General features: G+C 29.0%; 2 protein-coding genes across 6 annotated transcripts; both read left to right on the forward strand.

Annotated features, from left to right (window-relative positions):
• Window positions 1-3,862: 3,862 nt before the first annotated feature.
• On the forward strand, window positions 3,863-5,974 carry LOC109599834 (uncharacterized). Its single transcript, XM_049966760.1, has 5 exons — window positions 3,863-4,583; window positions 4,638-4,901; window positions 4,976-5,182; window positions 5,364-5,492; window positions 5,640-5,974. Exons 1-5 carry the CDS (start codon window positions 3,863-3,865, stop codon window positions 5,882-5,884), a joined length of 1,566 nt encoding a protein of 521 aa, XP_049822717.1. The 3' UTR covers window positions 5,885-5,974.
• A 1,068-nt stretch (window positions 5,975-7,042) lies between these two features.
• Window positions 7,043-10,531, forward strand: LOC109599838 (glutamic acid-rich protein). Of its 5 annotated transcripts, XM_049966091.1 has the most exons (12): window positions 7,045-7,232; window positions 7,488-7,639; window positions 7,694-7,727; window positions 7,784-7,904; window positions 7,958-7,997; window positions 8,052-8,186; window positions 8,240-8,880; window positions 8,935-9,161; window positions 9,733-9,788; window positions 9,988-10,035; window positions 10,241-10,388; window positions 10,465-10,531. In XM_049966091.1, the coding sequence occupies exons 1-12, from the start codon at window positions 7,131-7,133 to the stop codon at window positions 10,480-10,482; spliced, it is 1,722 nt and encodes a 573-aa protein (XP_049822048.1). In that variant the 5' UTR covers window positions 7,045-7,130; the 3' UTR covers window positions 10,483-10,531. The 5 variants fall into 5 exon arrangements, 4 of the variants coding, with proteins under 4 accessions (XP_049822049.1, XP_049822048.1, XP_019871448.1 ...); XM_049966092.1 differs by lacking the exon at window positions 10,465-10,531 and having other exon boundaries at window positions 7,043-7,232; window positions 9,972-10,035; window positions 10,241-10,381; XM_020015889.2 differs by lacking the exon at window positions 9,988-10,035.
• Window positions 10,532-12,465: the final 1,934 nt, after the last annotated feature.

Raw genomic sequence — 12,465 nt, forward strand, 5'->3', positions numbered from 1 at the left:
AATGTTTCATTACCTCAATCACATATCAAGTTTGGATTGACAAAAAATTTTCCAAAGCATTATATAAAGAGGCATATGCATTTAAATACCTCAAACAACTTTTCTTAAACTGAGTAATGCTAAGTCTAAAGAAGGAATGTTTGTTGGACCACAAATTTGAGAAATACTAGAGAAGTTTTTAGCAAACAAAAAAGTATAAAGCTATGAAAAACTTGAAGGAGAATTACTTGACAACTATTGTAAAATGGGCTGCCGCATATCTCTCAAAACTCAGTTCTTGCATACTCATTTAATTTTTTTCCAGAATGTGACGTTAGCGACGAGCAAGGAAAAAAGTTCCTCTAGGACATCCTAATAAGGGAGCAACGATATCAAAGGAGATGGAATCCAGCAATGATGGGGGATTACTGTTGGGTTCTTATGAGAGAAAGCAATCAGGAGTACAAGCGATAGAGAGCATTTGCAAATATGTCTATTTTAGTATTTTGTCTATTCCAGTCTATTGTTGTAATTAAAACCCGTTATAATTAATTATAAATTATATAAAAAATATAGAAGAAAATTAAAATGACTAATGTAACATCTATTCGTGGTGGAAAATTTTATATTTGTAATTAGGATACTTTACGCATTTTTTCTTACGTATTTGTTGTAAAACTTTAGTCTTGTTCCAATATTTTTTTTATTACCATTAGTTTTCTTACTGAAATACATCCTTGTTAATTTATGCAGTTGACGACTAATTACTCCATTAAACATTTTGTAAAATTTATTTAATTTATATTTTATTTGTTTAGTAGACTAGAAAGTATTTCACTTATTCATTTTTCCAAATTGTCTGTCTCTAAAATGAATTGTTTTTTTTTGTTTAAACTATTTCTTGTTGTATTTTCCAATAAATGCGTTGTTTCATATTTGTTAATAACATTATAAATCATTCGAAATCATCTTCCTCTTAAGTCTTTAGTGGCGTCAGAAATATTCAGATGTCTCTGAAGTAAAATGTATACTTTCTTCCTACTGTTATTCAATAAAATAATATAAATCTTAGTAAGAATAAATTCTTATTATTAAAACTATTGTTAAATAGTGTAATTAAATATAAATATATTTGAAAGGAAAACCAAATCAGACTGTGTGCATTTAAAGTAATATTTCTTTTAGTTAATATAATAAGCAAAAAAAATGTAAACAATATTGAAATTCTTTTGTGTCATATCTTGTGAATGGTTAATATTAAATTTTGTGCTATGTCTCTGATCACCACTATAGATACCACAATTTAATATTATATTTGACTTGTCTGAAATGAACAAAATTTACATAGCATATAAAATGTATGAGTTAATTTTTATTTTAAAATTATCTTTAACTTAAATCATAAATATAATTCAAAATATTAAACAAGTTGAGAGTCATTACCATTCGGTGAAAGTTTTATTGAGAAAATTGTTACTGGATATAAACAATTTGATGAAATATACCTATCTAATCAATAATTCTACAAGAAAAATGTTGTTGTTAACCCACATCCTAATTCTAGGAAATACGTTTAATGAATGAATACGAAGATACCGTACATAGTAATATGTTAGGCAATATAATTTAGGTTTTTTACTACCGTTAGGCGGTCAAAACAGAAACTGGATTTTTTAAAGCGTAATTTTTTTTATCTTTGTGATTTATTGGGTTAATGGAAAACCAGGGGCCACGATTATGTCTCATCTTGTTGAAAATGGTCATTTTATAAGGTCATTAAAACCATTTAAGACCATCATCATTACTCTAAACTTTCCTGAGTAACTTCTTGTTATCTTCAAAAATAGTGAGATTATTACTGAGGTGTTATTATAAACTGGTAACTTAAAAATGTTTTCTAAGAAATAACTTTTCATATTTTCTGTACAAATTAATAAAATAATTATTCGAAAAATAAAAAATCTAAATATGTAACAATCACATAATTTATAATAAAATTACATAATACATTAACAAGATTCCATGAATATTTGTATCTAGAGTCTTCACTGAGTGGGAGACTGGTCGTCTCAGTTTCTGACAGTCATGGACCAATATTTATTAGGGTCTACCAGGTCATTACATTTTTTATTTAAATTTGAAACGGCTTTTAGAGAACCACATTACTACTACGAAATTAATTTTATGGAATTAAAACTGTTATAAGACCGTAACAGAAAGCTATTTCATACTTGATTTAAATTTTTAATCTTATCAAAACTGTATATAATGACGACTTTTGGTCATAATGTGATATTATTATGTGTGCACAGTACAATTGAGTATAAAATACTTAAATTAAAAATTAGATGTCGGCTTCTCATATTTTATTAGCTAAGTTAAAATTCATTATATTTGAAAAATATACAAATAAGCATTTGTAACATATTAAATTCATGTTGTTCTCGACGAATCCCGGTATAAAGTTACCACTGTCATGGTAACCGGTCCGCAGGAGATGCTGCTGTGGCTCCTCGGAACATCTCAAGAACTGCAAGTAGAGTTCAAGGTTACCTCACCGTTATTCGTTTTTTACCACACACGTTTGAATTTGATAACAAATTTATTCGTCCGCGTTCTACATTTTATTTAAATGCGTCGCGTACGCAGTTACTTAAGTCAATTAGATCAATCGTTGTCTGTTCTTCTATTTGTCTGTTGACTGAGTTCAGGTGTGCTAAGAGTTTACCAGCTATATTTAGACTTTTATTACAACGTCTTCGAGACCTTTTTTATTTTATTTTTATTGAACTTGTGAAAAGTTCAGAGACATCGCAAATTTCTGAGAAGATTCGAAAATGTCAATAAACATTTATAAACTTCTTAGTATTTGTTTTAAGATGTTAATTTCTCTTTTAAGAAATTTGTTGGTGCTTAATTTATGTTAACAAAAATTATTTATTAATGTTGTACACAATTAAATATTACTCTTTGTTCATGCCTATAAATAAATGGTGTCTATAAATAACAGAAGCTTAAATTAAAATCATTAAAACATTCACTAATTACATCCAAAGGTATAGAGTTGAAAGTGTTCACAACATGTACATACTTGTAATTAATTGATTTAATTAAATAAATTTTTATTCTCATGTTCAATTTATATTTGTTATAAAAGTGAAATAATCCCTTAATATGTGAGTAAATTAATTTTATATGATGTACAGTAAATTTAGTTGAATTTGGAAATTATCTTCCTTTTTTAAGTGAAATGTTTTATACTGTGATTTGAAAATCAAATTTAATATTAATAAGAAACAATACACTATGACTACATATTTGTAATTAATTGATTAAATTAAATAAATTTTCAATTTCATGTTCAATTTCAATATTTATATTTGTTATAAAAGTTAAATAACCTATTAATATGAGTAAATTAATTTTATATAATATATAGTAGTTTAGTTAAATTTGACAATTCTCATTTTTTAAATTAAATATTTTATGCTATGATTTGAAAAACAAATTTAATATTAATAGGAAACAATACTCTATGAATAACAGTCTGTATATCCTGATGATACAATGTTTTTAATAAACAGTTTGTAACTAATAATTTTAACAATGCATACCATAATATTATATAAAGTGTATAAGAAAATAACGAAAATAAAAATATATATGAAAAACTTACAATTAATTAAATTTCTTCAATAAATTCAATATAAAATTAACAATTCTTGTAAACAAGATTAATTTAAATTATTGTTAAGGATCATACATTTTTCTAAGAACACAAAATTTATTGATTAGTCCGCGTACACACATTAAGATACATTGAAAACCAGTGCTATAAAACGCAGCGAAAGAGTTCATCCACTTTAGTCTTAGCCAAACCATGATGTTAAACAAATGGGTGATACTCGCGAGTCTGGCGGTTGCCGTCCAGTGTGCCACAATCACACGTAAAGACGCTAACATACCGGTAGAGATCCGCTATGAAGACAAACCAGAAATAAGTGTTAGTGCAGACAACAAGAAAGAGTCTGAAAATGTTGAACCGTTAAGGAGCAACCCCGTCAGAAACTTGGACGAGAAGATACAGTTATCGCCCTCTGATTTGTCCGAGGCTTTGAAGCACTTGCCTGTACAGGAGGAGGTTGTAGATGAACAAGCTAATATTGCCCTCAGATCGAACATCGAAGATACCAACAAATTCGAGAAGTTGGGTGAGGATTCAAAACCTAGTTCTATGGCCAGTTTGCTAAGGGAAGCTGAAGAACTAGTCTTGAACGGTATTAAGAACTTGAGAAAGAAGTTGGAAGGAGAAAAGGGTCAGCCCAGTGCAGAAGATTGGGATAACTTGGAGAAATCTTTGAGCAACTATTTTGAAGAAGAGAAGTCTAAAGCCACTTTCTTGAAACAAGACCAATCTCAAAACCAAAATATTTTCCAAAATATTTGGAGCAACGTTCAAAATATTACCGGCAATTTCATTCAGTCAGTACAAGGAGCAGTTCAACAAGTCAATTCTCCAGCTTCAGCAAATGGAACCCAAAGTGATGAAACGTCTACTCAACAACCTGGCTTTGGACAACAATTCATTAACAATTTTAACAACGGTAAGTTAATTAACTTATCACATTTCAATTTATAAATAATTACTTCAAATCCAGGCGTGCAGAATATTCAGAACAGCTTCCAACAACTTATCAATGGTGGAAATCAAGCTACAACCTCCAACACCAACTTAAGTGAAAGCTCAACACAACCAGGCACCGGAATTTTCTCCAACATTGTTAATAATGTTCAAAACATATTAAACCCAGGCCAAACTAACAAAAATCCAGGCAACGGTACCCAAGCAGATGAAACTGCCACCGTAGCTTCTCCAGCTGGACCTGTACAACAAGTCATTCAAAACGTCGGAGGACAAATTGGTATGTTGGTTAATATTTAGTTAATAAAAAGAATCTATTTTGAATACTTTAATATATTATTTTTATTCCTGCAGGAAACGCTTTCAATCAGTTTGTTTCCGTGATTAACCCGAACAGACCAGGTGCTGCATCAGGAAATCAAACTGTGTCTGGTGATGAAGCCGGAGCTACCACTGCAGCTCCCGGTGGGCCGTTCCAAATTTTCCAACAGATTGGTAGTTCTGTTAGTTCATCATTCAGCAATTTAATCAGTGGGGGAAACAATAACAACAAACCACCAGGTAAAAAATGTTTATATATTAATTGGTCATTGTGTCATTCATTTTTCAACTCCATTACCAAGTGGCATTTCATACACATTACATTTCCATCCATGAAAATTGATACACTTTAAAGGTATTGGAGGACTTATTGCTCATTGCTAAAAGGTAATTGACTTAAGTATGTTGTTATTCTGTGAAGGCACATCCGGAGATGATCCAACAACAGCTAGTCCGACAAACTTTATACAAAACGTTGGACAAAACATTGGACAAAACATCGGACAGCTTTGGTCCAACATAGTGGGAGGAGGTTCAAGCAGTACTACCGGTAAAATAGTTTTACTGAAAATTGCTGAAGAAGGAATATGTCCGTCTCGTTATTGACATGAAAATCAATCAGTCACATTCACATATTCACATCATTCATTCAAAATCAATAAATCTTTGTACAAAAATATTTTTTAATTCATTTTAGGTGGTGCTGGCGGATCAACCAACCCAATAGTGGCAGGAGTCCAACAAGTTGGCAACCAGATCAGCCAAGCTGTCACTGGAAACCCTGTCGAAAGTATCCAAAATGCCATTTCTGGTGGTAGTAAGAACGCAACAGAGGCTCCTATTGAACCTGTAAAAGAAGATCCAGTGAAAGAAGACCCTGTAAAAGAGGAGCCAGTAAAAGAAGAACCAGAGAAAAAAGAAATCATGGAGACTGCTGAATAACTTGTCATACTGTTTTAAATATTGAAATTATTGTTTAGGTATTATTTATTTTTAAATTATTTATTTTTGGACAATAAATTATTTTAGTGTAAAACTGCTTATTTATTTATTTCTTACATAAAAATATAATTTCAGGCAAAATTTGCGGTGGAATATTTCATTTGGTCTTATTTTAAGTAGTGATTGTCTAAGTCACTGGTGTAATGAACGTGAATTAATATAGTATTGTTATATATAGCTTGACCGAGTGTGACAAAGTTGGTATCCATGGACGCATTTCAATCTCATTTCCTGGCTTCGTTTACTCTATCGGAATTTTATTATTGACTATGTTTTCTTGATCAGTAGTTCCAAACAATCAAGTGTTATAAAGCTTAACTTAATACAAGAAGTAGTTTTAAGCACCATGAAATGTTAAATTAATAATATTTAATTGTAGCTATAATGTTAATGGAATTTTTTTTTATCAAAAAGTGTTTGAAAGGAATATTTTAAAAAGGTTAATTTAAGTGTGTTATATTAGTGTCTATTATTCAATTGTAGATATATTGTCTCTATGTCATATCCTGGTTTACTATTACTAAATCGCATCTTGTTATGTCTATTTTGAACCAGTTCTTTTTCAGTTCAGAGAACTGCACTCTTAATTACATATGTTTAAATAGTCAACATGCTTTAATAGTTATACCCAGATATTAAAACTAAATTTTATCTAAATCTTAATTTATTAGAAACTAGAAAGTATAAGACTTGGTTTTAATATTTTTTATATACCTATGAATGGATGGAAGTTTATGTCACATCTTTTGTTGTTAATATTTGGTTACTAAAAACCTTGTACTCGCAGTAAACATGAGTTGATGTTGTTGCCTACCAACATTTTAGAGAACTTTGATTAAATTCTTGCCATTTAAGATTTAAGCTCCCATTTTGAAATTTTACTACAATAATCTTTTAAGCGATATATTCTGGGTCAGATATACTTTTAAAGAAGAGCAAGTACAAAGACTATAAATTATACCATTTAGTTTTAAGTAAATTGATTGAAACAAAATCAAATTGATTGAGATTCACTGTTCCCTTCCGATGCATTGTATCAAAGACAGGAGATCGTCGAAAGGCACATGGCATTTAGTCCATCAGTTCCAAATAATCTCGTGGGCGAGTTCGGTCCGTGGAAAACGCAAAGCGCCGCGTGTGTTGCAATAAGTGGTTGGCCTGATTGGCAAATTTTAATGATCATCAAATGGCCATAGTCTTGAAATTCTCTAAACCGGATAGCAGCATTCAGTGGGGCTTCAGGCTGGTCGGGGGGGCCGATTTCGAAACACCCTTAATTGTTGTGAAGGCAAGAGATTTACGAAAAGTCAACAGAATTTAATAAACTCACATCAATTTATTTAGGAATCGTTGCTGGTTAAATTATGTTGATTATGGGAAATTATAATATTACATTAAAAAAACAATATCATTTATATTTAAATAACATTTTCTTCAGCACTTTTGTAGAAAAAACTTACATTTAATATTTGAACACAAAAGTTGCATATAACAATATTAATTAAACAATTAACCACGAGTAATTAAAATTACTGGTTCATAGGTCAATGAAGATAGTATTGCAGAAAAAGCAGGGCTAGCTGAGGGTGATATAATAGTTAGGATAAACGAAACCTCAACCACCAATCTTACCCATACCCAAGCTCATGATCTTTTGTCTAAAGTGGGAAATGAATTTGAAATAGGAGTACGAAGGTAAGTTTGGCAACAGACTCTATTAATCAATATTTACAATATTTAAACTTCTAGAGGGGATATTGAATTTTATCAACAATGGGTTAATGTAAGGAAGAACAAGAAACACAAAGAACATTTTTAAATCAATTTTAAAACTTTTAGGATATTGAAAACAACACCGAAGTATCGGAAATTTTAAAAAGTACTCCTGAAGTCCAAGAAAAATATACTAGTTTTTTGCAAAAATTGGTTGAGGAAGAAGATCAACAAAATAAAAATATTGGTAAAATAAACGAAATTAAATTTTTAATTTAATATCAACATTATGATTTTTAGATATAAAGGAAATACAAACTTCTAGTGGAAACATTGTGATGTAAGTATAATAATCTGATCTAACATATTCATTCATACATTTATTATATTATAGAACAACAGAAAAACAAACCGTAAACGAACATGTTCAAAATGAACTAACCAACGATGACATGAAGACTACAAAGTTGAATCCACCCCTTGCGGACATAAAGCAGCAGCAGGAAGTAAATCTAGAAAACTTTTCAGGGTAAGTATAAATTTATTTCAGATTTGGGCAGTAAATGTTTCCTTCTTCTCCAGTCAAGAAGCAACTTTGGACACGACCGAAAAAGATAGAAAATGGTCCACATTCTTACAAAGACCAAAAAATCCAAAACCGGTGCCAAAGAAGCAAGAAGAGGAAAGAAAAATATTGGGTGAACCTTACAGAGTCGTCATTAAAAAACAAAAGAGAAAAGCTTTCCAAGATAAAAAAGTTGTGTTTGATGAAAGTGATACAGTTATAAACGAATCTGAGTCATTCGTTGCTGATTCTATTGAAGACATGGAGGAGGCGGATATATTAACAGAAGGTACCGAAGATATTATATCTGATCTGGAGGTACAGTTAAAAATAAACCAAAAGGAAGAAATCGACGTTTATGAACAAGAAGTAAGTGATGGGGAAGAGAATCAAATTGAAATTGAAGAAGTCGAAGAAACCGTCACTGAAATTGAACGAGAAACTATTGTTGAATCGTCCTTGTCTTTAGAAGAACAGTTGATACAAGTGCAAAGACAATTGCAGGCTTTGTCTCAATTACCTTCAGCCATTCAAGTAACTTTGGACGCTGTTTCTCAACAATTGGCACAAATAGTTGGAGTGAGACAACAAGAAGAGGAAGAAAGATTGTACGAAGAAAACAATAATGAAGTAGAAGATGCCGAGGAGAGACATGAAGGTAAATAATTTTCATTCTTTAAATTTATAAGTTAAAACCCACGTTTTGTTTCAGATGAAGACACAATTCCTGACAAAACTGAAAGAGACATTTCTGATAAGGAAGACAACGACAACTTAACTCCGCTAGAAGAAGATCCACCCAATATACCAGAAGGACAACAAGAAGCTGGTGAAAAAGAGGTCGAACCTGAAGTTACCGAAGAGCCAGAAAGTAAAATCTCTGAAGAGGAAAAGGAAGCTAAACGAATCGAAGAGGAGAAAGAAATTAAAAGGCAAAAGGTGAGTGCTGTTTTCAGAATTAAATTTATATTTAATTATAAGTCGTAATTAAAATGCTACGTAAATTCATGACGTAGTAAAAAGTGGTGTGCCAAATCCTTACACGTGTTCGACAGGCAAGCAAAGTCGGAAGAGTAGGCTTTTTAATTAGTTTGTTGTGGACCATTAGTTGAATCACATTAGGTAGGATTAACATAATTTCAATATAAGTGAATGTTTATTTAAAATATAATGTTTATTTAAAATACCTTTCTCAGTAGTATGTATAACATTTGATTTAAAAGCTTTCCAATTGCATTTTATCAATAAATTATCAGTCATGAACCGTAATTGACAGACATAACTGACCGCAGGAAATGGAACTGCGTCCAATCCAAAGACCAATAATCCTGCCGGGAGGCAGGAAATGGACTGAACCTGACGATGCTTGTCCACGTGTTAGAACCCCAAAAATGTCTGACGAAAAAATCGCTACCACTATCGAAACATACTCGGAGGTCATAGTGGGCAAAGCAAAAGGGTAGGCACGAATTGTGTGACGTGTTTAACTGAAGTGGGTCCTAATTTTCAGGTTGACCATTGGAACCGTATATGGCCGTGGTCCGATGTCAGCAAACCAATTTATAGGTACAGTAATTGATTTCATTATTTAATATCGTTTTAATATACACATATGTTATTTAATGACCTACTAAATTTAATGTTTGGTACAAGTTTATAACTTGTTATTCGTCTAAGGTTTCAAGGTTTTCAAATGTTTAATTATATTTGTTTACATGATTTGTCTGTTACATGTGGCATGCACTTTAGGTTTTGGATTTTGCAGAGAGTCAAACTGCTATTTGGTACCAAGTAAAGTCATTGCTTCTGGTCGGTAAGTCACCATTAAACAATTTTATTAAATTGAAAATTCTTATATTATATTTTTCATTGTTATCAAGCAAATATTAATAAAACACATATTTAACTAAAACACTGTCGGTACTCAATCTATGTCGCAATAAATCAGGTAGGCATGTGAGTACACGTCTTCAAATTGCCTAATTCACCACAGAAATTAATTCGGTTTCTTTACACAGCATAAACTTCTTGAAGTATCAACCCCCTCCGAAAAATCTGGATTATCTCCAAAGGTCTGAAGTCTACAAACTCGTCCATGACATGGATCCGCCGGTCAGGGGCATCAGCAGCAGGGTAGAGAAAATATTATCAGAACAAGATTATGTGGTCAGTAAATGATTTTTCTAGTTAAAGAGTTTTTAGATGATGTTTTTGAATGTATTTATAAATATTTTTGTTACAGCCTCACGGTGCTCCATAAGATTAGTAATTTAGAGTTTTTGTGTGTCAAATAAAGGTATTGCTATGTATTTGTATGTGTTTTAATTTAATAATTTATCAATATATCTAAAATTAAATTAATTTTTTTAAGAGGTATAATAATAGATAAAATCCATTTTAATAAAAATTCATAAAAGAAAATTATATCTTTCATATAACCATTGCTTTTCTTTACAATTTATTATTACATTAGATTCTTAACTTGCTAAAAGAGTTATGGGTTTGGTATAGTGTTATTGCTTGTCACTATTTAATTTTTGATAAGTCACGCTTATGCGTATTAGATTTGTTTTGGTTAAATATAATATTTAATGATTTTAACAAAAGTAAAAGAGAATCAATTTATTTTAACAGATATAAATATATAATTTTAAAGTAATAAACTTACAAAATATAATAAAATATATATTTATAATTTAATATAAAATAATTAAATAAATAAATTATAAATTTTAAATAATAAATTAAATTTATTTGTAAATTGTGTATGTCTAAAAGTTAAAATATTTATTATTATTACTATTATTATAATTACTATTTGGCGAAATTGTCCAGTTAAATTTTTATTAAATTTTTATTATTAATTATTTAACAAGTCAAATATTTTAATGAAATTAAATTCAAACTTAACATAGATTAATTATATTGTAAATAATGTGAATAATAATTATTATATTAATAATAAAAATAATTGTTATTATTGTGATCAGTTAATTATTATTAATTTAAATTTTAATATTTGACTATCCTTAATGGGATTGAGTTATTATTATTATTTGTCGAAGTAGTTCAGTTAAAATTATGGAAAATAACTAAATTTTATTTATATAAAAAATTGCCTTGCATACACCCATTAACAAAAATTCTATATCGACTAATTTTAATTAAATTTGTTTAAATCGGAAAATTAGTTTGTTTATGTTTTAGATACTAAAAATATTTTTTAATAAACATTTAATCAGATTATTAAGTTAAATACTTTTTAGTAATTGAATTCAAACATAATAACATAGTATAATTATATTGGTAATAATTTTAATAATAATTATTTTAATAAGACCAAATAATGAAAATGATTTTACTTTATACTACTACTTTGCCTTGTATAAAATTGCTCGGTCACTCCATGACGACTTTTACTTATCATACACTGACGTATAGTATTTAGTTTTAAGCAGAGAAATTTTGTTGCAACTCAATTTAGTAAAATACTAAATATATTGGTATTGCATAATACTGAATTATAATTTTATAATAAAGATAGGATATTATCGTATAAATATGTATAAATAAATTTTGTGATAAAAAAATAATAAAAATATATATTTATGTAAATACAATACCAAATTATTATACAATCCAGTAAACAAGTATTAACAATTTATTTTTATTTTGTTGTTAAATAAAAATGCTCTTCAGATATTTTTTATTATTTTACTTTAAAACTCACAATGCATTCAAAAATAAAACAATTCCCACGCAAATCAGCAAATATGTATTACAGATGAGTTTATCACAAATGGTTACTTTTTCATATTTTTCATATCTATAATCATAAAATGTATCAAATGTATATTTTAGAAAAACTTTAAAAATACTTTAAATCTACTTCATTCAGACCTATTTCGTTTAATTAAAAACTATAAATTAGAATCTTAATTGTTATTATTATATAACTTACAAATCATCATTAATTTTTTTAATAAAAACAAAATAGTAGCATCACAATACTTCCTACTTGACTCCAGATAATTTGTTTAAATAGGAAAATTTACTCAATGCTAGTTACTAAAAATAATACTTTTTAATGAATATTTAATCTGTTTATTTAACAATTTAAAAACTTTTTTTGTAATTGAATTCAAACATAAATATATAATGTTAATAATTTTAATAATTACCATAATAAGAATAATTTTACTTCATAATATAATTAAATAATAATAATAGTTTTGTGACCAGT

This window comes from Aethina tumida, chromosome 4 (assembly GCF_024364675.1).
Source record: "Aethina tumida isolate Nest 87 chromosome 4, icAetTumi1.1, whole genome shotgun sequence".
Classification (NCBI taxonomy): Eukaryota; Metazoa; Arthropoda; class Insecta; order Coleoptera; family Nitidulidae; genus Aethina; species Aethina tumida.

What these genes read in the sequence shown, in the direction of transcription:
- LOC109599834 (XM_049966760.1), top strand. Translation starts at nt 3,863, where the DNA reads ATGTTAAACAAATGGGTGATACTCGCGAGTCTGGCGGTTGCCGTCCAG. An exon ending in CAATAACAACAAACCACCAG is followed by an intron (nt 5,183 to 5,363) that starts GTAAAAAATGTT and finishes TATTCTGTGAAG; the next exon opens with GCACATCCGGAGATGATCCA. An exon ending in AGGTTCAAGCAGTACTACCG is followed by an intron (nt 5,493 to 5,639) that starts GTAAAATAGTTT and finishes AATTCATTTTAG; the next exon opens with GTGGTGCTGGCGGATCAACC.
- LOC109599838 (XM_020015888.2), top strand. Translation starts at nt 7,131, where the DNA reads ATGGCCATAGTCTTGAAATTCTCTAAACCGGATAGCAGCATTCAGTGG. An exon ending in CACCCTTAATTGTTGTGAAG is followed by an intron (nt 7,233 to 7,487) that starts GCAAGAGATTTA and finishes ACTGGTTCATAG; the next exon opens with GTCAATGAAGATAGTATTGC. An exon ending in TTTGAAATAGGAGTACGAAG is followed by an intron (nt 7,640 to 7,693) that starts GTAAGTTTGGCA and finishes TTAAACTTCTAG; the next exon opens with AGGGGATATTGAATTTTATC.